This window comes from Hypanus sabinus, chromosome 20 (genome assembly GCF_030144855.1).
Source record: "Hypanus sabinus isolate sHypSab1 chromosome 20, sHypSab1.hap1, whole genome shotgun sequence".
Classification (NCBI taxonomy): Eukaryota; Metazoa; Chordata; class Chondrichthyes; order Myliobatiformes; family Dasyatidae; genus Hypanus; species Hypanus sabinus.
Genome location: NC_082725.1, coordinates 34,214,218 through 34,240,303, shown reverse-complemented (window position 1 = coordinate 34,240,303; position 26,086 = coordinate 34,214,218). Strand labels below are relative to the sequence as shown.

Sequence of the window (26,086 nt, the reverse complement as noted above, 5' to 3'; positions counted from 1 at the left end):
GTTTGTTGTTTGTCGGTCTTTGTTTATGTGAAGTAACACACACAAAATACTGGAGGAGCTCAGCAGGCCAGGCAGCATCTCTGGAAAAGAGTAAACAGTCAGTATTTTGGGCGAAAACCCTTTGTCAGGACTGCAGATGAAGTTCTATCAAGATTCCAGTATTTGCAGATCTTCTTGTATTTATTTGTTTATATGTAGTAAATTTACTTGGAGGCTTTGAAATACAATTTGATAGTATGGCAAGCGAGTAGTAAAGACAGAGTTGGCACCAAAAAATTGGCTTCATGTGTGCCAGGAGGCAGGGAAGGTTAAGTGAAATCGGCTTAAAGAATTTGTGAAGGTTGGAGCCATGGAGATCCCACTGAATATGACAAATTACCTCTGGCTGTAGGCCTCATTGATGATTGGTGTAGTGGTGGGACAGGGTACTCAGTTTTTTGTAGAGTCTCTTTTTGAAGATTGGGTTGGGCATAATTGCTAATCACAACTCATGTAAAAGGCATCCAAGCATATGTCTATTGGATGTGAGCTGGTTCCTCTTTACTTAATTGCCCTTTGTGCACAGAAGGCCCAGAAGTAACTTAATGTCATCATCAGCATGTTTCCTGACTAAAATCTATTAGATAGCACGTGTAAAGTTCACTTTGTGATACAAGTTCTATGCCAATGTTAGATTAAGCAACTAGCTTGCATACCAAACTTCCTGTCAAGTTGCCTTTAAATACTCTATTAATAATTCTCAGGGCAATCTATTTTATACAAAACCTAAAAGGCAATTTGAAATTTTTGGAGAAGTTATTGTTGACTACATGCAGTGGATTCCAATTAATCAGTTAGTCTGGACCATTGCTTATTTGGGACAAATTTTAAAAGAACAAAAATAAATCAACAAAATGGTTGGGATTTGCTTTGTTTATTTGGAATAATATGCAGCTTAATTGAGGCAGGAAACTGTTGCCGAACTTTTTCAACCTAGTGTCAGTCACATGCACATCATGTAGCTGTTAGACACGGTGCTTAGAGAGGACAGTTACGTGTGTTTGTGTTCAAGAAGCAGTGATTTTTGTCACTCTTACATGGTGAGAAGTAAGCACCAGAAAATTCAGAACTGATTTGCGCACTGTGGTACCAAACATTCCTACTTGGAAATGCCAGAAACAGCTGGGAGTGAAAGTGAAACAATATTTCAGTACTTCAACACATTCGGAAGTAAGAAGAATTCGAAGGGGTTGACATTAATCTTGAATGTTACCTTCAGTCTCCACCCGAGGCGCCAAGTAGCTGTTTGCATGGAACAGTGGCTACACCTCAATACAATGTTTCGATAGGTGAGGGTGGCCAGTGGGTGTCATACCCTCGTGAGATGGGGCATGCCTGTCCTAGCATATGAAATCGGCTCTGGTGGACTGGGCAGGTGAGATCTAAGTCCATAAGATGGTTCTGCAACATAACATGGACAGTGAAGACACAGATGAAGTCATGGCCATCAAGGAAGTCCCCAGTTCTGACATCTACACATCCCACTGGATGCTCAAGATCGAGAGAGTGGAAATGCCCCAAAGCAATAGTTTTTCTACTTTTAAAAACTCTCCCACACAGATTTCCTGTCATCCTCACATACTAATAGTATTGGTAGTGTTCTGATTTGTACTGTAATCATTTAAACACATTATTTATTACTCAGTTAAGTGGTAGTTTGTCTCACTTTTTATTTCTTTTTAACTATTTCCATGCAACTTGCAACTAATTGTGGCAGCCAATAATTGGGCCAAAATGTACAGTGTCCAGTATGTCCAATTAACTGGAATCCACTGTATTATTGTTTTTAAATTATGTTGAACTGCATATAATGCTGTTTTCATTGCATGTTTACTTCCACAAATGGTTTGACAGACTCATACTATGCAACACACTAACATAACCTTTCTGTGTTGAAGTAATGACAACATCTACCTGATTTGTTGTGTAGACAGGAAAGTTCTCCAGCAATACCATCTCGACTGAGACCCAGCCACAGGGACTAGAGTATGAAGAAGAGGTAGCAGAACATGAAAATATGAAAGCAGTGCTTAAAACCTCTGTACCAAGTGGAGAAGTTACTGCTGGAGTTCTGGGCATGCGAACCCGAACAAGAGCAAGCCGAGGTAAGGGTCCCCATTAAACTTGACCCCTTAAGGAAGACACATAGGCTTGTTGACTTCTTGCTTAACTGATGTCTACTCTTCTTGCTGAGTTCTTTATCTTATTAAAAGTTTGAGTACTACCTAAGAAACGAAAAAGGAAAAGATTAAGTGATGGAGAATCCAAGAAACCTCTTATATAAACGTGTAAAATGCTTATGTCACATTAATCCAAGGTTTAAGTTGATCTAACCGCAAATGTGTTCGTACCTCAACCTCCACATTTCATAGTTCAATAAATAGTACACCTGCAGAAAATCTTTCACACAGGTTATTCAACAACCTTGATTACCCAGCACAGAGGAAGAATGCCTGGATAAGACTGGGGTCTCTCTCAGCCAGAAGCTCTCAACGTTCAGCCTTTTGGTGGAGGTGGAGAGACCACCTGCTGATATAAAAGCTTCAGAATTCTCCCTTCAATTGGAGACGATTTCAAGACAGAAGGCTTCAAGCTGGTTAATCAAGAGTCACTCCACCTACCCAGCAACCTGTAACTACAATCCAGCCATGTTTTGTCCCACAACCTGTTAGAATTGTTAATGAGTAGCTGAGATGACGCTACCCAGTATCAAGCCCCTGGTATTGTGCAAAATGTAAATCCATTATTGACTCTGTTTTCTCTTCCAGGTCACGTTGGCTCATGGACTCCAGGAAATGACGACTCCCCAAATGCCACAGATGATGCTGCTGATGAAATCATGGATCGGATTGTAAAGTCTGCGACTCAAGTGCCAAACCAGCGAGCTGTGCCTAGAGAACGGAAGCGGTCCCGTGCAAACAGGAAATCTTGTGAGTAACCATTGCTATAATATTGAACAGACAGCAGATGAACAGGCCCTTCAGCCTACGATATCTGTGCTAACCGCGAAGCCAAGTAAAATGAAACCTGTCTGTGTACATGTGTTCTATATCTCTCCATTCTCAGACTGTTCGTGTGACTGTCTAAATGGCTCTGAAGCATCACTATCATTTCAAAGCAGCACATTTCAGGCACCTACCACTTTGAGTAATGTTACGTACCCCGTAACTGGGTCACTTACCAGCAAAGATAGAGAGGTCCGTTGAAGTCTGATGGTACTATTTTTAACAGTATTTATTAGTAAAAATACACAAAAATAATATCAATGCAAATATACAGATAATATATGTTGTCAATACTAAATCTAAAAGTGCGGGTATAATAATAATAAGAAATAAGCTCTAACGTTGTCTAGGGGATAATGTATTATCCGATGGAAATATAAAAGTCACTCAGTTCATGCAGGCTGCAGCCTTTGGGGGACCGCTGGGTTGCAATAGTTGGAGAGAGAGAGAGATTTTGAGAAACTTGCCGGCTTTCCTTTTATGATGTCGATCCGTCAGAGTCTCATTGGTGTGGCCGTTCACTTGTGGCCTCTCCTTTAGCTAAGCCGTTCTTCCGTGGCAAGCCTGCCAATCCCTGGCAAGGGAAGGACACACACGAGCCCCCCACCGGCTGTCGCTATTAAACGCTGTCACGGGATTTCTAGCATTTCTCCTGGTGCGTCTAAAGGGGTTGTTCCCCAGACCCTCTTTTATCCTTACTCACGGGGTCTCAGATGTCAATCAGGTTGGGATGATGTAATCCCTCAACCAGACCACTCTGGTTGTCCCCTGAGGGGTTTCAATGAATAGTACAGTACTCAATACACAATTCCGTCTCCAAGAGACAATAGCCGTTATCAGGGGTTTTGTTTCGCTGAGGCCAGGACACATTCCAAACCTTGTGGATTCTCTCTCATTTCCTGGGTCCCAGACCCGAATTAATAGTGATCGTGCGATTCTCAAAAAGGAGGGGGTGACTTTGTACCCTTCGGCCCCTCAGAGTTGCAGCACATTCATAAAAGTAATTAAAAACCTGTCGCTTAAATCTCCTTTAAACTTCCCCCCTCTCCTCTTAAACTTGTGGTCTCTAGTGCGCCCTCTGCTTATGCAAAAATGACAATGACCATCTAAAATATCTGTACCTCCATAATTTTATATACTTCCATCAGATCGCATTCAGCCTCCAATGCTTCAGAGAAAATAATTGAAGTTTGTTCAATTGCTGTTTATAGCTACTATCTGCAGTCCATGCAACATCCTGAAGAATGTCTTTTGCATCCTCTCCAAAGTGTCCATATTGTTCCTGTAACATTGCAAACAGAACTGCCTGCTATCTTTCAAATCTGGCCGAACTGAAGTTCTCTGCAGCTACAAATGATTTTGCAACTTTAGTACTGAAAGCCCAAAATGATAAAGGCAAATGTATTGTACACTTTATCTACTTGTAAGTAGGTAAGGATACCACCCTATCTACTTGTGCTTCCACTTTCACAGAACTATGGACTTGCACCCCAAGATACCTCCATATATTGGTTCCTCCCAATTCTTTTGGCTTACTACATATTTCCCTCTTGTATTTGACCTCACAAGATGCAACAGCTCACACCTGTCAAAATTAAACTTCATCTGCCTTTTCTATGATCTGCCCTGTCTTCTCACAACCTTCCTCATAATCCACATCTCTGACAATGTATGTGTCATTACTGTAGGAGGCCTATCAGGAAATCTAAGGATGAGTCCCATTCAAAGCTTTGTTCTCACCTTGCGTTGTGCTATAATGTTCTGGCACAGCCCATGCCTTTTAGGCACTGCCCTTATTTCTTCTCACCACCACTACCAACCCCCCGCCACCCCAAGGTCCTATGACAGATCGGCATCTTTCCAAGTGTCAGAAATACTTGGGGGAAACACTGGAATAAAGAATTGTTTTTTTTTATTTTTTATTGAGTTTTCGATGATTACAGATGAAGAAAAAAAAAGTTATCAACCCTTTCCCCCTCCCCCCAACATATCCCTATAGAAAGAAAGAAAAAGAAAGAGAAGAAGAAATAAAGAAAAAAGGGAAAAAATTGTTTTTAAATTATGTTCAGCAGCCCTACTTAAAGGAAACAGAGCCGTCTTAGTTGTGCCCTCAATCGTTGAAGTAAAACCAGGGCCAAAGTTGGATTACCTTGCCCCTTGACTTAACTATCTTGTCGGAGGCCTCTGGACGAGCTGGGAAGAGTGAGAAGTCCCTCCCCACAGAACAATGTGTAAGATGGAAACTGAAGTTTTTATTCAGCATCAAGGATGTTGAGTTCTGACTCATTTTATTGCAATTATGAGTAACTCAATAAAACACAAAGGTCTAGAAACTGTGCATCTCAGAAAGCACAATGCTGACAATATGCTAATGAATGCTGTGTGCAAGGGCCTCCAGCAGCAAAAGCTATTGCACTACAAGAGCAAGGTACCTTACAGCAAGCTACATAAGATAGTTTTTGATTAAATTCCAACAAGCGGCAAACCAGTTGTACACTAATCATGAAAAAAAAAATCAGGCTAAAGCGTTTACATGGAACAGAATACCATGCCTTTATGAATCAGCATCTTATGGTGTGACGTATGTTCTTTATCTGTGCAGAGTCTGATCTTGCTCTTTCACAGCTTTACAGTTAGTCCAGATCTCCTGCTCTTTCTACCACCTTTGCCCAGTTTCCCCTTTAACCATATTTATCTCATATCTTTGCAGTGTTGAACTACTTTCATTATGCATGCAAGGTTTGCTTTGAAGATCACGATAACTAGTCTCATTTAAAACATAAGTGCTCATCATCGTACCATTGGTTTTGTTGCCAATTACCTTAATTTATTTTCTATCTACTGTACCTTGTGTCTCTGTGAATGAGTTCCCCATATATAATCTATCAAGGCCATTCCTACATTGAATGCTGTTAAATCTCTCCTTAAACTTCTATGTTTTCGGTAGTTCCCCAATATTTCCAATCTATCCATATAAATAACACTCCTGTAGCCCTGACACCTTTCCAGCTGACTTTTCCCATACTTTTTCTTAGGTTTTGGCAGCCTCAAAGTGTGACACCTGAATAAACCATCACTTTCTAAGAGTTTAACATAAGCTTCCTTCATTTTTGATTGGCCATTTTCAAGGTTCAAAACTTCAGAGCAAGATTATTTTCAAAGTACAAACAGTATATGTCACCATTTACCAAGGAAAGATCTCCCCCAGTAGGGTGGACAACAACCACTATGCAAATGACAGCATACTGTGCAAATACAAAACAAGAAAAAAAGACCCAAAATAATAACAATAAATATCAAGAAAACAAGTTGCAGAGTGCTTGAAAGTGAATCCATAGGTTTTGGGAATAGTTCAATGATGGGGTGAGTGACGTTGAGTAAGGTATTCCCCTCTGGTTCAAGAGCCTGATGGCTGTGCGTTAATAACTGTTCCTGAACCTGGAGGTGTTGGTCCTTAGGTTCCTGGACCACCCTCCTGATGGCAACAGTGAGAATAGAACATGGCCTGAGTGGTGGGGGGCCTTAATGACAGATGCTGCTATCTGTGATACTGCTCCATGTAGATGTACTCAATGGTGAAAAGAGTTTTCTAGTATGGACTGGGCATATCCACTACTTTCTGTAGGCTTTTCTGTTCAAGTGCATTGGTGTTTCCCTACCAGACTGTGATACAACCAATCAATATATTCTCCTCCATTTATCTATAGAAATTAAAGACTTAAATGACATGCTGAATATTTGCAAACTTTTAAGAAAGTAGAGGTGCCGCCATGCAATCTTCGTGCTGGACAAAAGACTGATCCTCTAAAATGACAACACCAAGGAATTTAAAGTTGCTGACCTTCTCCAACTGTGATTCCCAGATGAGAGCTGGCTCATTTACTTCCACTTTCCTTTTCTTGTAGTCAATAATCAGGTCTTTGGTCTCGTTGACATTGAGTGAGAGGTTGCTGTTATGGCACCACTTCGCCAGTTTTTCATTCTCCCTCTTATGTGCTATTACGTCACCACATTTGATTCGGCCAATGACAATGGTGTTTCCAGCAAGCTTAAGTATGGCATTGGAGCTGTATTGAGCCTCACAGTTAAAAGTATAAAGTGGGTAGAGTAGTGATCTAAATACACAACCTTGTGGTACACTTGTGCTGATGGAGTTGGGTAAGTAGATGCTGTTGCCAATCTGAACTAACTTTCCAGTAGCATGAGGAGGTATTGAGGTCTCAGTCTTAAAGCTTGTTGGTTAGTTTTGAGGGAATGATAGTATTTAATGCCAAGCTGTAGTCGATGAACATCAACCTGATGTACGCATCTTTGCTGTCCAGATGTTCTAGAATTGAGCACAGAGCCAATGAAATGACATCTGCTGTTGACTTATTGTGACAGTTGGTAAACTGGAGTGGATAATTGTCGCTTCACAAGCAGGAGTTGATGTGCTTCATCACAAACCCCTCAAAGCATGTCATCACTGTTGATGCAAGTGCTACTGGACAATAGTTATTGAGCCAGGTTACCACATTCTTCTTGGGCACCTGTATAATAGAAGCCTGCTCAAAGCAGGTGGGTAGCTCAGACTGCCAAAGGGGAGAGGTCAATGATATCAGTGGATGCTCCAGCAGGTTGATCAGTGCAGGTATTTAGTACTCAGATAGGTACCCTGTCTGAGCCAGGTGCTTTCTATGGTTCACCCTCCTGAAGAATCTTCTCACCTCGGCCTCAGGATCAGTGGGAGCTTTGAAAGTGTACAACTTTACTCAACTTTGCTGTATGCTGTCTGTCACTTTCAATCATATGTCCATCTTTTTATGAAGTCCTGCTACTTAGTGTTCTCCCCATGACACCTAGTCAGGTTTAGTAGAAAGGCAGGGTCACCACTGCCCCCTAGAGGATGATGTCAAGTCTACTTCCCACCAGTTGTTAAAACAGCATTCTAAGCATTCGTCCTCTGCATTTAAGTTTTAAGATCAATGCTATGATTTTATTTTTCATCAGGTACCACAGGCAAATCAATATCATGTCAACTACTTTACTGCCATCTGTCCATTTCAGTACTTCAACAAAGCACTCTAATCGAGCCTGTCTTGGCTTTAATAAATTTAGACTTGCTGCTTAAAATTTGTTTCTGTTTAATAGAAAAGTGCCAATTAATTTTGTTTCAGTTAATCATCTCTAATTGTTTCCTTCTCAAGCTGATTTCCCTGGAGACATCTGGTTTATTACCAACACACATCTTGAAAAGAAGGATTAATATCACAGTCCTTTGGCATCTGGCCAATTGAGTTTATGGTCCACAACTCCATTATTTCCACTCTTTCTGCAGACATCAAGACTATATTGTGCCTTGATTGGCAATATTTTATGTCCTTCAATACCCAATCATAACCTGTCTGCACAAAAAATGTCCTTTTTGATCCCTGTTCATGCTCACAGAAAGCTTGATTAATTTGTTTTTGTATTCTCTTTTCTATTGAGCTTCTTTTCTCCTCTATTTTCCTTCTCCGTTCTGCTCTGCACTTTTTTTTTCCAAATTTAGTTCTCAGTTTAGGATCGAAGCCACCATTTCCTGTTTCATTTTTGTCCACGTCTTCACTCATTTTGGAAACTCTCATTTTGAGTCTCTCTTTGTCTCTTCCCTTGAATGTGTCCAGTTTATATCTGATCAATCTTATCTCTGAAGATTTCTGATTTACTGTTTTAACTCGAATTCTTTGATTCTTATCTACCAAGACATGGTCCCTTTTTCAATTTACTGAAAATATTTTTCTTGTTGATTTTTTTCCTTGTCCTCTTCTATAGCCGCTTTAATGATATGATAATAATTGTTTGACAGATGTTTCTCTAGTAAAATAAACTATTTTTGCCCTCTTTATTCCCTAGATACACATCCAGTAAGGTTTGCTTTATGATTTTAATGGGAAACACACAGATAAATAAAGGTTTTTATTCAATAATGCCTCAATCATTTTCATAAACATATTAAATGTTGTTGATCTACTGGTTTCCATTTCATCCATTGTTTTGTTAGCTTGAAGCAAGAAGTATTTACCAGATGGGTTTCCTTCAGTCCTACTTTAATGCTTGCTGTGCCATGTGCCACTTGGGCATACCAACTAACATTCAAATCCTATGATGGTATTGAATCCATTCAGTGGTTATGTACATGTGCATGCCGTATCCAACAGTGAGTGTTGTCTGTTTGGGCTGAGCCATTAGATGGCAGTCTTTCCTGCAGCGGTAAGAAAACCATACCTCATATGGTTAAATTGGTGATAAACCTTTAGTTGCCGCTCAGGCTACGAACCCATGATGACCCAGCAAGAATCAAGAGCAATTTTTAAGCCTGGATTAATTTGGACACAAAATTTGGAAAACCGAATATTTCTCCCTTGTAAATTATGTCGGTCATTGACCAATTTTAGATGTGACTCTAATTTGTTATCTTGCAGTTCATGTTTAAGAATAATATTTGTGTTGTTTAATAGTGCAGGAAAGAAAAGTTTCTCTCAATATATTGAAGGCTTATTTGAGAGTTTTTAAACAAGGTAAAATGCATAGTATAGTTGTAAATATGTTTAATATATTAAAAATTGGGGTTATACTCAGAACACTGAAGTTTAAGAAGAGAATTAATAGTATTCAATGTAGGAATGGGTTTGATAGATTACATTCAATGCTTGTTATGTCTGCTGGCATTTAGAGCAGCAATGAAGTTCCTCCATCTGGGTTCAAGGCTTCCTTCACTGTGTCAGTAGTTTCTCTGTTTTCACTACTGTCAGTTTCGCAAGCCTTGAGTGAAAACTCAGGAATACCGTTGCACTCAAATATACAAGGATTCTTCATTGCTGTTTCTGTAACAATTGTATTTGACCTGTCAGAGTTGTTAGCCCTGAGCTGAACCCCTGAACCTGGAAGACCGGTGGACTACTCTTAATCTGTTCTCTACCCTTTTGTTTGGCATGGTAACCCTACAAGGGTCCAAAGCATAAAGCCCTGACTCCAAACAACATAGTCCTGTGGGTCACTGAGGCAGGCAAGCCTCCAAGATCCTCTTGGAGATTGGTAGATTATATATGGAGAAATAATTTACAGATACAGAAGGTACATTCAATACAAAAAGCAAATGTAAAAGTAAATGAAGCTGCCTGGAATTTAGAAGAGAGTATCTCAATGGTCTGAAGAGTCTTGGATGGCATCTAGCAATAAAAAAATACTGTTAGTTGTTTCAGAGGTGCAGAGCACCTTTTAAAAATATATACAGTATATGGGAACTCCTTTTCACAAATCTGAGGTGAATTACTCATTTTGGGATTAATGGAATTTTGATCGCCAACTGAGAAGTTCAATTGGTGACTAGCTATGGTACTTAGACGCTGGAGTATATCAAGCAGTAGTAAATCAAGGCAACTAGACTTGCTGTATTGTCTAGAAGAGAGTAAATGTGATGGGTGGAAGCTTTCTGCCTTCCTACATCTGCTTTGAATCATAATATTTTGTTAAATGATCCTACCTTCTAATTTAACTTGTTTCATTACGTCACCATTGGTTAAACTTACTCTGGTTTAGTAGTTTTTCCCTGCCTATTCATTCGGGTTACAACTCTCTAGTTCAGAAAGTCATAATAAGAAAACTTGGATGATCACATCTTTTATATTGTTTTAGAGTGTCCCGGTAGTTTATAGCTAATTAAGTAGTTTTGAATTGCAGTCAGTGATGTAAATGCAGAAAATGTAGCATAACCACAAGCAGCAGTTGAAACACTGGTCAGATCATATCCTTTACAGAAACACTGAATGAGGCATTAATATTGGCCAGAATATCAGAGATGACATCCTTGTTGTCCTTCAATATGATTTCTTTACATTCACCTTCAATATTTAGGGAGGATATCCAGAAGGCTCTTCAGCAAGGCACCATGGGTAGAGAAAATAAACAACAAAGGTTGTCATTATTTTGCTGGGGGTGTATTACGGACTTCCAAACCATCAACAGGAGACAGAGAAAACAGTAGGGACAAGGTCAAAAGTAGACATTATTACCTTGTATGAAATATGACAGCAGACTGCAAGAAACTTCCTCATAGCAGAGGGAGATGAGGCTAAAAGACATATATTAAGGGGAAAGAGAAAGAGATTTAGAGAAGGATATAGGAAGACCTCTTTCACTCAGAGTGTTAAGTATCTGGAATGCAGAATGGCTGAAAGGCAGCCATGAAACAAAGAAAACCAAAAGAACCCATTTTAAAAACAAAAACCGTCGAACTCCCAATATGTAGAGAAAGAATCAAATCATGCAAACAGTAAACACAAGCAAATAGTGTCTGAACTGAAGTCTGCAAAGAGTCCATTCATAGACCCTTAGTTCAGGGCAGAGCAGCGAGTTGAACCAACTCATCCCTTGCCTCGGGGCCCTGATACCCTGACCTTTTCAATCTGCTCCGTTGCCGAAAATCAGGTTCAGTTTCTTCAACCCCGCTGCCTCAATTCGGCCTGTACCCGATCTTTCTCGATTCGGCCTGGCATTTAAATCATCGTCCAAGCATCAGGTTCTGTCGTTTCAATACACTTTGGGGCCTGGACTCCACTGCTTTGATTTGGCCTGCAACTCAAGTCCACTTGACATAGTAATACTGACTTTCTGACAATATCTTTGTTGTAGCACTGAAGAAAATAAATGTAGTTTTAGCCAGTCTGCTCAAATGGAAATTATGCAGAAAATGAAAACATACCTAGTTATCCATTTTCCAGTGAACGTAATCTGGCCAATTTCTGTCTCAGCAGCCTACTCAATCCTCAGGTTATTGAAAGGAGCCTTCAATAGTTTTAATATGTGGCATTGACTCACTCATGACTTGTTCCACTCACGCATTCCATAAAACTGAAGACTGATTAGTCATCAGTCCAGCTTTGTTGTTCGTCTATCTACAAATTGTGGCTGAATGTCACAGAGAGCATATAGACAGTCCTGTTTAACATACATAATTTACTTTTCTTCAGATTGATTTACTTTGTTTTCCTGACTGTTTTTTATCCTTTCCCTTGTGTGCTTCCTCATTGCTTGCATTGCTTTGCAAATATCACGAGGATTTGTAAAGATAGATTCTTAAACAATAATTTCTGAAACCGCAATTTCTTGAATAACAGCGTGATCTTAATGTATCTGTATTTCTCTCTTATAGTAAGAAGAACATTAAAGAATGGCTTGACACCAGAAGAGGCCAAAGCACTTGGTTTGGTCAGCACTTCTGAGATGCAAGTGTGAAGAGCACGGAGCGTGAAATAAAACAGATAGCATCACTTGCTCTTGACCAAGGCACAGCTAAAACCATTCAACTGGCAACCATTTGCTGCTCGTGGTATCCAGTCATCAGCCAGCTCCATTCATCATATGATGCATATGAGAAATGAGCTAGAAAGAGATGGCACATTTGGCACTAAAGTTCTGACAGCTTTTTTTTAAAAAACAGGATTGTTTGGAAGTATTTATTCCTAGGTAAAAGTATTGCTTTTTAAAAAATCTAACTGAAGTGATTAGAAACCTTTAATGGGTAAGCTGTTGTATGTGTTTTGTTTACATTGGCTTTACTTGTGACCTATTTGTGTAGCAGTAATGCACCATTTAAGTGTAAGAACCAGGCCTTAAGGAGACAGTGTGCTGATGTTGGTTGGCCGCAAACCTAACCTACATCCTAATAAGGGATTTAATACAACTTGACAAGGAACCATTCAATTCTAAATAGTATTATTTTATAGGCCTCTTTGGTCTTCTTATCGTCTTGGGAGTATCATTGCCATTGTTTTATTTTCTATGTTTCTAGGAATGCCTTCTAAAGTTTTATGGGATGCTGGGTAAGCAAGAAGATTTAAGGTGCTCATACAGTCAATAGGCATCACTATATTCAGCAGTTGATTTAATTATTCAAGGTTGAAAGGGATGATATTTATAAAGGATAAATTCCCCTTTTTAAATAATAAATGTCGTAGCTGTTTTTAACATAAGTATTTCAGTAAAACTTTTTTGACCATTTTCGGTAAGAGTAGGTAATTGGGTTAAATTGATTATGAGCATCCTAATGGCACAGAATGCATTGGTACCTCAAGAAATAAAGGTTCATGGTGCACATGGACTTTGTTAATTAGCTGCTGATTAGAGCTCAGAACAAATTAAATTTAATCATTGACAAATGTAGAAAGTTCCAAGAGCATTTGGCAACTAAATGTTTAAGATATAGTTACATATAAAGCTGTTTTCCCAATATGCTGCGGGCAGCCATGGCTCACACTTCCTTGATTCCAGAATGGCATGGCAATTGTTGATCTGGATACCCCATTTTGGCTTGAACATTGAAATAAAGGGAGCAGTTGTGGCAAAAAGGGATACAATATTTCAGAAGGTGAATGACAGCATAAATTCTGCAAAGGTACTATTCTTGTATAAAAACCTGCAAAGTTTTGACTGTTTCAGTAACAGCATACACATGTATTGCACCTGAGAATGAAATCACTTGATAGAAAAACAAGCCATTAAGTTGAATCCTGATAATGCGCAAACAGTCCCCAATTCCTTTGCATAACATGCGTTATTTTTGCTCCCTTCAATTAGGTTAATACAGAAAATAGATTCTCAAACTTGATTATTTGGCTTGAGTTGTTGGATTGGTGTTGACCAGTGAGGAATGGAAGATATAAGTCTGCTTATTTGCCTAGTTTGCTTCGTTAGTTAAATTACTTACTACCTATACAGGTAAAGGAACCCTCAATACTGGTTTGCTGGCATAGGACGTCCCTAAACATATTAATAAGCATCAGAGATGCTCACTTGAATAAAATATCTCATGTAATTTTTTAATATGTTATGAAGATTCATGACCATGTCGACCTAGGACAGGGGTCAGCAACCTTTACCACTGAAAGAGCCACTTGGACCCGTTTCCCACAGAAAAGAAAACACTGGGAGCCGCAAAACCCGTTTGACATTTAAAATGAAATAACACTGCATACAACGTTTTTTTTGCCTTTATGCTATGTATAAACAAACTATAATGTGTTGCATTTATGAAATTGATGAACTCCTGCAGAGAAAACGAAATTACATTTCTGCATGCAACAAAAACATTTTGAACTCCGAAAAAAAGACGTTGGGTTGAAAGTTACTTTTAAGTAAAATATTCAATGTCTATTTGAGTCCTTCTTGTATTTATGAAAAACGCCGAACTTAAATTTTCCGCCAGCAGCAAACCAAAAATAACGTCAGCCAGCTGTCATCCTGAAAAATGAAAGGACTATTTCACTGAACAATGAAAAAATATGAATATGAGTAAAATAATAGGCAATTAAAATATTTATCATACTTGGTTAATGGGATTTCTGCTCCTGGACCTCAGCGCACAGCGTCTGCACATCAGGGCTGTATGATGTCACCTTCATCTTTACACAGGATCGCAAGCTGTCATCTGTGAGGTTTTCAATATCACTCCATTTGTGTTTCTGAGCAAGAACGGCCTTCTGACGGGCAACATCTTCAAGGTCTGCTGTCAAGCGTCTAAACTTGGACACCCATATGTCTTTGTCGGCTATGTCGGCCAGTTCCATCTCAAGATCAGGTTGACTCACACCTGCCAATGCAGTCGTATTCAGTAGAGAAGGATCGATGCTTAAGGGAGTGACCGGGAAGGATAATGTGTTTTTTTCCTCTCTGAACTCACAGAAGCGTTTCCCAAACGATGTTTGCATTGCGATGATTGCAGAATGTAAATACTCCGAAATTATCATGTCGTGACCTTGTTTGAACTCTCTCAAATTGGGGAAGTGAGACAAAGTGCCTTTCTGTAAATCTCTGGCAAGCACTGTCAACTTGCGCTCGAATGCCAAAACATCCTCCAACATGTGCAGGGCTGTACGTCCTTTCCCCTGAAGAGCTGTGTTCAGCGTGTTCAGGTGCGCTGTCATGTCTACCATGAAGTGTAGCTTTTCCAGCCACTCTGGCTGTTCCAGCTCAGGAAAGGTGAGCCCTTTGCTGCCCAGGAAAGTTTTCACTTCTTCCAGACACGCGACAAAGCGTTTCAGCACCTTCCGTCTGGACAGCCAGCGATAAAAACACGTTGTAGCGGTGTCAGTAAACTGCAGTCAAAGATAGCTTTATTCGAACTAAACAGCCTTGCTTTTCAACTTCCATCAACCCAGCCCCCATGGACGCAGATGCTGCAAAAGACGCGTACTCATAAACCCCCGTAGGCTATCTCCCTTAGCCGGAATGCTGGCTAATTGTGAGCCGTTTTATGATGTGGCAGGAAATGTGTCGCTACACTTAGGTTGTACAAGATCACCATAATTACATTTCAAAAGCTAACAAACTAACATAAAATACATTTTAATTAAATACTGACCAATTATTTCCCAAAGCCACAGGGAGCCGCAGCACAGAGGTGAAAGAGCCACAAATGGCTCGGGAGCCGCAGGTTGCCGACCCCCGACCTAGGATATTTTCAGTTAACTATTGAGAATATTTTGAGTTGTAACTGAATATTATTTGAGGCTTTCAGGGGGCTAGATTTGTAATCATTTAGTTCAGAATTTTAGCAACCTGTGTTCTTGATGCACTTGGGCCCAAACTTGATTCGAAGAGAGATTTTCTTTAAATGTCCTTGAAGCTAGAGCTTAAAGAGTAGCAATCAGAAGGAAATATTTATTCAAAGGTTGACAAAAAGCTCTGACAAAAAGTTTAGGGAAAGTGGTAGAGTTTTATTAATGTATAGAAAGTATAATAAATACCATTGAGGGGTAGTGGTGTCACATAAAAATAAATAAAACATTGAATGGATGCAAGCAAATTCTAATAGACTTTGCAGCAATTTGATGCTCCAAAATAATAGGTCAAGTACTGAGTTACTTTCTCAAGTCAATAATCTTTCCATCAGTATTGGATAATATTGTAGTTTTGTTTTAATGTAGCCTTGTCCCCTACCCAATGTTTTGAAAATGTCATAGTGTTGAGTGTAGAAACAATGAATAATTTCAAGGGTAAAAGTGGCTGGGCCAAGAGTTTTATTTTTTATATACGTGCCATGAGCTGGTTCTGGCTATGACATTGTTCTACCAAATCAATAAAGTTTCTTTTTTAAAGTTTTGTCAATGATAGAAATATTTAAATATGCACATTGCATTCCTCATCTTGGTGCTGTGAAGGTGCCAGTTTAAAACCTAAATTCTCTTCTGCTCAGGAGGAAAGGCTGTTTCTCACTCTGGTTTAATGTTAACAAAATCTATTGTGTAATTCAGATAATTTAATTATTAATTTCTTTTGCAAGAATTATGGCTTTGTGCTATGTGAGTATATGTTTTGTTTGATGGAGCAGTGGGATATGTTGGTGCTAATGTGGCAGGACTTTTTATGAGGTAGGAGGCAGGGAGGGAGAAAGTATAAGATCTGATGGATTTTACCTCAAAATATCATGGATTGCAAGCAGCAAACTGTCAAAGATTGAATTTCTAAATTAAATGAAGGAAGGTGATAGCTAGTTTCTACTTAATGTACTTATCTTCAAATTTTAGAAATCAGTCTGTAATTCTTTGAATTAAATTACTAGTTGTTTCTACACCTTACCTTCCTGAGCAACTTAATGATGAGACATAGCAGCATATGTTCTCTCCAATATCACTTAAGTTCAGCATGGTTTTGATGAAAGGGACCTCACCATGACTGGATGCTGTTGCTTTTTGTGGCATTAGTATAGTTGAAGCTCAGTCAGCTGTACCAACTCCAAAGATGGTACAAACCCCTGATCACTGAAGCTCTTAAAATTAGGAAGTAACTGTTCCTGGTAAATGGTGAAACTCTAGAAAGAGAAGGCTAAACCAGTCAATTTGAGATTAATTTGTTTGTCCGTATATGTTAGATAAAAAATAGAGGATTATACTTGAACAGGTAGTCTAAAATACATTTATCATCTTTAATATTAATTGATAAATGTGACAAAAGAGCAACAAGTTAATAAAAAGTTAGGTTACGTAGAGTATTCTGGAACTAACTTTGTAAATGATGCATGGGGCTAGTTGTGTCTTGATCTGTAGACAATATGCCAGTTTAATCTTCTTGTTATGTGTCATCCAAAGAATTACCAGTTGCTTTTACCATAATACCAAAATTGAACCTATTTCTCCAGATACTCCCTCCAGCAGTCCCATGCCTCATTTAAACCAGGCAGAAGTCAAAATTGGATTATTTTTATTCATTTGAACTTGTTTAGTTTTGGATCGGAGTAGAAAGGAGCGTAGCTAGCCAGACCGGTATTTATTGCCTATCCCTTAAGTGAAGATAAACCATTACTTTGTAATACTACAGTCTTTTTGGTGAAATAACTTCAAACAGGTCAAGTGAAGCTCTAGGATTCACACCCATGATATGAATGGGCTATGAAGTTCCCAGTCAGGATGTTGTTTGACTTGGAGGGAAACTTAGAGGTGTGGTATTCCCATGTGCCTACAACCCTGATCTTTCTTGAGGATAGAGACTAGGTGTAAGAGATGAGCTGTTGGATTGCCCTTAGTCAAGTAACTCCAATGCATTTTGTAGGTGGAACTGAATTCATTCAGGTAAATGGAGCTGGTGTGTGTTTTATAAGTGGTGCAAAGCAATTGTAGTGCCTGGAATATAGTAGCCTCTGGAGAATGCCCAATCTTTGACTTGTTCTTGTAAATCAGGAGTTTAGAAGAGAGTAATTGATCAATATTTATGTAGTACACCAGAAGATGCCTACATAATAGATAATACTGGAACATAGAAGATTAGCTTATTTGTCACACGTAGATCAAAATATGTCATTTGTGTCAGCGACCAACAGAGTTCGAGAATGTGCTGAGAGAGCCTACATGTGTCGTGATCCTTCTGGCACCCACATAGCATGTCCACAGCTTACTAACCCTAACCCATGTGACTTTGGAATGTGGGAGAAAACCAGGGCACCCCGAGGAAAGCCACACAGTCACAGGGAGAACATACATACTCCTCACAGACAGTGTCAGAAATCAAACCCCAACCACTGTAACTATATAGCGTTATGCTTACCACAGTGCAACCATTCGGCCCCTCATTAAAAAGGTAAATAAGTGCACAATTAATAATACAGTGAAAATCTATTGGAAATGAATTCTCATTCAATGAAAACTGAGATTATAATCTGCAGCTATGTGGTAGATTGGTACAGCTACTATTTTAGACAGTTACTGAAAATATTCACAGCAATGTTACAATAGGTGCTATAATGCATGGAGTGAAATGGCAGAGTACCTATCAGTCATAATAATAACAGACATTTGGCCTTGAAGATACAAAACAACACCTGAGAAGAAATTTAGAAAAAGCCCGAAACAGAGATTCGGCCCAGCTAACAACTCCCAGCCTACTTGACTAGAACTCTTATCTTCCGTTTTATAAAATAATTTTCTTCAACATCTGTGCATCACAGTGTATACCATCTATAAAATGCATCTACAGTTCCTTGGCTATACTACTCCTGCCACACAAAGTCTACCACCATAAAAAACGAGGGTTGAAGGCATTTGTAATAACACTATCTGTAGATTTCCCACCAAGCTCAGTTTTACTCGGTATGTGACAAGGATGAAGAACTGAGAAATCCAAAAGGAATGGATATTTAAACATTTCAAGAGGTTATTTGTTTAACCATAGGTAACTCAGTTGCTCTGACCCTGCGGAAACTCAGCAGGTGAAAAAAATCCATAGCTTAGTTGCATCACAGAAGTTTACTGACAAAAAAAAAGCAGCATTTAGGTCTTGCTTTCCACCAATCACTCTGCTCATGCTTCTGCCCTCTCCCTCTTAGAACACTAAGAAACACCTACCAGCCATCAGAATGGAAAACTGCAGTTGATCCATCTTCACTCCCACTATGCAGCTGGCCTGCTGCCAACCGGACTGGTTACAAGCAGTAACCAGAGAGAGAAAAGTTGCTCAATGTCCAGGAAAATTTTTCTTCCAAGATTCCTAACTTGACTAAAGTAAACTCTCACCCTGCCCCCCCCCCAAATACTGAGCCCATAGAATTAGAATAGCTAGACTGCAGAAAAATTCTAGTCTGCTCAAGCAGAATACTCTTAATACCATCAACAGTTAGATCAAAAGAATGTTTTGCATTTCTATTACAAAAACTTTCATAAAATAAGACAACTAACACCCTTTAAATGTTACATTTTTTTTCTGAACAGTCCTATGAAACTTTGAACGATGTGCTTTTCAGCTTGGTATTACTAATCTTTTTGCATTTTGTCATGTGCTAAAATAATTAACTTTCTGATTTTTTTTAAAAGCCATCACAAGTATTTGATATTTTAACATTACTAAATTGGTATTGCCTGGTTAAAATGCAGAAGACATTGAAAATTATTGCAACACTGCCAATGGTTTCTCATTTCTCTTCAGGCTTTCCAATTTATTTTATGGTGGTTATGGTGTTGGTAAAACTTGTTTTTCAAATACTCAAAGTCAATTTGTACTTTCCAGATGTCAGTATTAAGATTGACTTCCTCAGTGCTGTATGTCTTTAATAAGAACACAGAGCTACTACCTGATAATACCTCAAATATGGTTAGGCACAGAAAGATTTCCCTTTAATATATTAGCCTAGTCTTGGCCTTCAACTTAGCAACTGTCTCCTTAACTTGGAATGCAAAAGGTGACTGCATTATATTGGCAACACAAGCATTGGATTCTTCTAAGGTTACGTAGTCTGTAATGAAGCTTCCTGGTGTGTGTGGAAAAAGCTGAATTTATTTGCTTTTTATCCCCAAAAAAGCGAGCATGTATTTTGAGAAAGAAACTCTCAAGATGTAATCCTTTTCAACCTGAGGCCAGGCTTCCTCACAAACTCTGCACTTTTACTGATATAGGGATACATATGATCAGGCTATATATAGTTTACCAGTCCTTCCCAAGGTATGCTGGAACAAAGTCCATAATCTTGTGGTATCCTGGTCTGAACATACTCAAACTTTTAAACACTGAAGCAACACCACAAATAGTCATCTCCACTTGTGGTTAAAGGAGAAAGAAATAAATGTACACAATTTTTGCTTAATTTGAAAATATCTTCAGAAATATTAACACCATTTTATATTAATATGGGGGGGAATTGTAAAGAAAATAGGAGTTTTTAAAAAAAGTCTTGTAAAGTAGAAAGGGCAAGTTTCTAAGAACAATAAAAATAAAGAAGGATAATGCTGTACAGTTGTGTAAATGTCACTCTTCATGATGTTTCTGTGTAGTATAGTGTAAGATAAATCAGACGCACTGTTTGCAGTGTTATTCTGTGAATTGTAATTTAAAAGAAAGCCATGCATGGTCATCTATTCACTTCATGAATTGCTCATAATAGGTACGGGAGTTTGTTACATGTTACATCTGTGTGTGAAATTGCATATGTATTGTGTTTTTACTTTAAGAACTTGAAACTACTGTTGTAGAACTTCACTCCACAGATAACATACTGTATATTCAGCTTTAGGAAGCCTCAATGCCACATTACCAGTGGGTGAGAGCATCAGTCCACCTGATCTTAACCCTCTATCTGTGCGGCTTTCAACTAGTACTGCGATGTCCTCTGATGCCATTCAAAATAATGTTATGAAACTGGCAACAAAAACCCATATTTTAACTCTCTCCATAACTCTGGCAATTCAAAGGATTGCAGCAACAGTACCGTGTACAAACATATTGCAATAAAGCTTTATTAAGCCTATTTTTTCCTGTTTGTCATGATTTATTAAGCTTAGCAAATGGAAGGCACAAATTTGCACATAATTTTCTCCAGTTAGTAACTTCTAGAAGATTTTTAAAATATTTTTTCTCGCCATAACTTATAATGTTCTTAATCTAACTTCTGACCAGTCCCAACTCTGAGGTGAGATTGTGGAATTGGTCAAATGAAAATACCATTATTATATGGTATTCTCCAACCTGTTGGCATGAATATCAATTTCTCTTTCTGAGGAACAAATATTCCCCCCACCTTCTATTCCCCATTCTGACCTTTTACTTTTTCTCATCTACCTATTACTTCCCTCTGAATCCCCTCCTCCTTCCCTTTCTCCTGTTGTCAACTCTCCTCTCAGATTCTTTCTTTTCCAGTCTTGTCCTTTCCCACCCATTTGGCTTTACTGATCACCTTCCTGCTAGTTTCTTTCCCCTCCCTCCACCTTTTAGTTCAAGCATCTCTCCTCTTCCCTCTCAGTCCTGAAGAAGGGGTCTCGGCCTGAAATGTTGACTGTTCACTCTTTTCCACAGATGCTGCCTGACCTGCTGAGTTCCTTTAGCATCTTGTGTGTGTCACTCTGAATTTCCAGCGTCTGCAGATTTTCTTGTGTTTATGTTAATGTGCCATGGCCCCTGAAGTGATGCCAATGCTGACACACTAACCTTGCTGTATTTTCCCGTCAAAGTTCTGGTTTGTGGGGTGGTATTGGTAGTGGTATCTTTTGCATGTCAACTGTTCAATGTTGCCTCAAAGACAGTGTAAGCCTACACAGGCTTCAGGATGGGGACTCGGCTTATAGCAGTACAATACAATGAAGGTAAGAATTTGGCTACAAGGAGATGGATAATTAAATAATTTGATCATTTATTGAAGTTATTGTTTTAATTTGCACTTGACATGTCAAAGAAATTGGGAATGACAGCTTTACAGCTATTGGGCTCCCTTCTGTAATTGATGCCGGTAGTCTGCTACCTACCCTTGCAATGCGCTCTATCCTGCCTGCACACTGGGAGCCTTAAGCAGAGTCCGGCCTTAAGCAGAGTCTGGAAGGAGCAGATGCCAGGGCAGGGAAGCAGTGACATAAGGGGATCTGGAAGAACTGCTGATCCCCATAGGAACAAAAGTTTTTACACTTGTTGAAGCAGAGATATTATTGTTCAACACGTTTCCTAGGCCCAGAAGCTATTTATTGTCCTTTCCACGAAGATATCAGAATGCTCACAATGCCTAGGTGAGCCCAGTGCAGAACACCTCAGCATGGCCCTGAGCTTCCAGTGGTTTATCACATTAAGAACAGAAACAGGAGTAGCCACTGGCCCTTGACCCTTCATAGCTACATTCTGTGACAATTCTCTATGTACCTGATTTAATGACCACCCCTTGTAACAGGTCCCCTACTTTGAGATTCTTCCATTAGTAGAATTACCCTGTTCTAAAACACAAGTGGACGTGACAATAGCATCATTGCTCATTGTCATTGGGTATATTTCAAGCAGAGGTCGATAAATTCTTGATTAGTCAGAGCATGAGTGGATATGGGGAGAAGGCAGGAGACTGGGGCTGAGAGGGAAAATGATGAAATAGCAGAGCAGACTCGATGGGCCAAACAGTCTTAAATTTGCTGCTATATGTTATGGTCTTCCGAGCTCCATCTTTGGCTACTTGTTTCAACAAAACTCGATCTACACTTAAGAAACACATTCCATCTTCCATTCAGGCCTCTTACAGCATTTGGGACTTCCTGCAAACACTATCTGAATGGCTCGGTATTTTCAGGAATCTTTTCAGATTTGTGGCAACCACGGTATTCATTTTCTCTAAGCCCAGGCTTACTGCTTATCTCGCTCCCACCCCACCCCTTCTCTCCCTTCCATTCATGTCTCCACTAGGCAGATCCGTTGTGTATACAGAACCTACACCATCACCCCTGTGGTCATTCCCCTCAATAACAAATATACTGTTGTGGGAGATAACATTCCAAGGGAATACCTCAGAGACCAGGTTACTGGCAATGAGCGTGGATCCATGGTGCAGAAGGGAAAGATGGAGAAGAGGACCCAATAGTCAGGGGAACAGGTAGGAGATTCTGTGGACATGAACAGGACATCCAATTGGTACGTTGCCTCCCAGGTGCCAGGGTCAGGGACATCTTAGATCGCATCCACAGCATTTTGGAGGAGGAGTGAGAGCAGCCAGATGTCTTGGTACATATTGTTACCAATGGCATAAGAAGGAAAAGCAAAGAGGTCCTGAAGAGAGAATTTAGAGAGCAAGGCAGACAGCTGAGAGGCAGCACCTCCAGGGTAGTAATTTCTGGATTTCTGCCTGTGCCACATGCCAGTGAGGGTAGAAACAGGGTGATTAGGCAGTTTAACGTGCTGCTGAGAAGCTGGCAGAGGGGGCCAGGCTTCAGATTCTTGGATCATTAAGATCTCTTCTGGGGAAGGTATGACCTGTTCAAAAGTGCTAGGTTGCACCTGAACCTGAGGGAGACCAGTATTCTTACGGGCAAGGTTGTTAGAGTTGTTGAGGAGGGTTTAAACAAATTTGGCAGGGCTTGGGAACTGGAGTGAAGGGACTCAGGATAGGACAGATGGTGGAAAAGCAAAGATAACATGCAGTCAGACTGTCAGCAAGGGCAGGCAGATGACAGGGCAAAACTGCAGCAGTGTGAGTATCAGTGCATTAGGACTGCAAATCAAAAAGGGTGGCAAATACAGCACTTAGAGTGTTACATCTCAATGCACAGAGTATCAGAAATAAGGTGGATGATCTGGTTGAAGTATTGCAGATTGTCAAGTATCATGTAGTGGCCATCACTAAATTGTGACTAAAGGATGGTTGTAGTTGGAAGCTGAATGTCCAAGGTTACACGTATCACGGATAGGATGGTAGGCAGAGGGGGTGGTGTGGCTGTGCTGTACGTAAGGTGACTGACAGGAATTAATGAAGTAGTGGTGGAGATGGTGGGGAGAGGGTTGATTAGTCTTACTGCTTGGGGTGAGTAACTGTTTTTGAGTCTGCTGGTCCTGAGTTGATAATACTTAGCCTCCTCCCTGATGGGACTGGGAGAAACAGTCCATGTGCAGGGTGGGTGGGATCCTTTATATTGTTACTGGCCCTTTTCCAGCATCTTTCTCTATACCCGTCCTTGATAGTGGATAGGCTGGTGCCGGTGATGTGTTGGGCAGTTCTGACTACCTGTTGTAGAGCATTTCTGTTTGCTGCAGTGCCAAGAAGTGATGATGCTTGTCAGGATGTTCTCTACTGGGCTTCTGTAGAATGATGTGAGTATGGATGTGCAAAGTCCACCTCTCTCAGCCTCCTCAGAAAGTAGAGGCATTGGTGAATGGCATCAAATCAATAGAAAGACGTGACATAGGATTGGAAGATGTTGAATCGTTGAGGGTTGAGTTAAGAAACTAAGAGTAAAAGGACCCTAAAGGTACATAAGCCAATGTTAAACTGCCAAATTATAAGTCACCTAGATCTGCACCTAGGGTTCTGAAAGAGGTAGCAGTCGAGATTGTGGATGCATTAGTAATGATCTTTCAAAATTCACTGGACTTTGGTGCCTGACAACAGGAAAATATAACTCCACTTTTCAGGAAAGAAGGAAGGCAGCAGAAAGGAAATTGTGGACCAGTCAGCCTGACCTCAGTGGTTGGGAAGATGTTGGAGTCAATTGTTAAGGATGAGGTTATGGAGTACTTGGTGACACAGAACAAGATAGGACAAAGTCAGCATGGTTTCCTTAAGTTCATCATGCCTGATGAACTTGTTGGAAATCTTTGAGGAGATGACACGTAGGATAAATAAAAGGGATGCAATGGATGTTGTCTATTTGAACTTTCAGAAAGCCTTTGACAAGGTGCTGCACATGAGGATGTTTATCAAGTTAAGAGCCCATGGTATTACAGGAAAGTTACTGGCATGGTTAGGGCACTAGCTGATTGGTAAGAGGCAGTGAATGATAATAAAAGGATCCTTTTCTGGTTGGCTGCTAGTAGTGTTCCAAAGCGGTCAGTGCTGGGACCACTTCTTTTTTATGCTGTATAACAATGATTTAGATGATTGAATAGATGGCCAACATTTGCAGCTAATACGAAGATTGGTAGTCAGGTAGAGTTGAGGACACAGGAAGGCTGAGGAACAAATTAGATTAGGAGAATGTGCAAGCAAGTAGAAAATGAAATACAATGTTGGAAAATGTATGGTCACGTACTTGGTAGCAGAAATAAATGTGCAGACTATTTTCTAAATAGAAAGAAAATCCAAAAATCTGAGATGCAAAGGGTCTTGGGGTCCTCGTGCAGAACACCTTAAAGGTTAACTTGCAGGGTGAGTCAGAGGTGTGGAAGGCAAATACAATATTAGCATTCATTTAAAGAGGTCTAGAATATAAAAACAGGGATGTGATGCTGAGGCCTTATAAGGCACTGGTGAGGCATGGCCTTGATTACTGTGAACAGTTTTGGACTTGTCATATAAGAAAAGCTGTGCTGGCATTGGAGAGGGTTTGAGAAGAGATTCACTTGTACCAGCAGTTTATGGTTGAATTGTCAATAAAAAGTGACTTGACAAGGATAATTCTGGGAATGAAAGGATTATCACATGAGTAATGTTTGATGGTTCTGGTTCTGTACTCTCTGCAATTTAGAAGAATGGGGGACCTCATTGAAACCTTTCAAATGTTGAATGGCTTAGAGTAGATGTTGAAAGGATGTTTCCTATGTTGGGGGAGGCTAGGACAGCCTCAGGATAGAGTGGCATCCATTTAAAGCAGAGATGTGGAGAAATTTCTTTAGCCAGAGGGTGGTGAATTTGTGGAATTTGTAACCACAGGCAGCTGTGAAGGCCAGGTGGTTTGGTGTATTTAAGGTAGAGCTTGATAAGTTCTCGATTTGACACTGTTATTGGGAGAATGCCGGAGAGTGGGGCTGAGAAGGGGAAAAAGGATCAGCCATGATTGAATGGTGGAGCAGACTTGATCGGCCAAATGGCCTAATTATACTCCTGTGTCTTATGGTCTTATATTTGCAGCATCATTCTCTCTTGATCTTGACCGTCCCCCTTTTCTGAAATTTGAAACATACCCAAAACTTTCCTAATCTGTTAGAAGGTCTTCCAGTGAAGGGTCCTTCATTCGTTCCTAAAATGCTAGCTGACCTGCTACATATTTACAGTTCTTTTTTACTTCAGGACTCTTTTGAAGTCTGGATTTGGCAGAGCAGGTAGGTGAACACAATTCCTGACAAAGCAACAGGAGGGGGCAAAACAG

General features: G+C 39.9%; 1 protein-coding gene across 3 annotated transcripts in view; it reads left to right on the top strand.

Annotated features, from left to right (window-relative positions):
* fhod3b (formin homology 2 domain containing 3b) overlaps positions 1-14,296 on the top strand; it is a 519,315-nt gene extending 505,019 nt beyond the window's left edge. For 2 of the 3 annotated variants that reach the window (XM_059945318.1, XM_059945319.1), the window contains 3 exons: positions 1,970-2,144; positions 2,808-2,969; positions 12,217-14,293. In XM_059945318.1, the coding sequence (XP_059801301.1) occupies positions 1,970-2,144; positions 2,808-2,969; positions 12,217-12,299 (420 nt within the window). In that variant the 3' untranslated portion in view covers positions 12,300-14,293. Of the gene's footprint in view, positions 1-1,969; positions 2,145-2,807; positions 2,970-12,216 lie in introns of all 3 variants that reach the window. The other variant, XM_059945317.1, reaches the window with a different exon arrangement.
* The last annotated feature ends 11,790 nt before the right edge of the window (positions 14,297-26,086 follow it).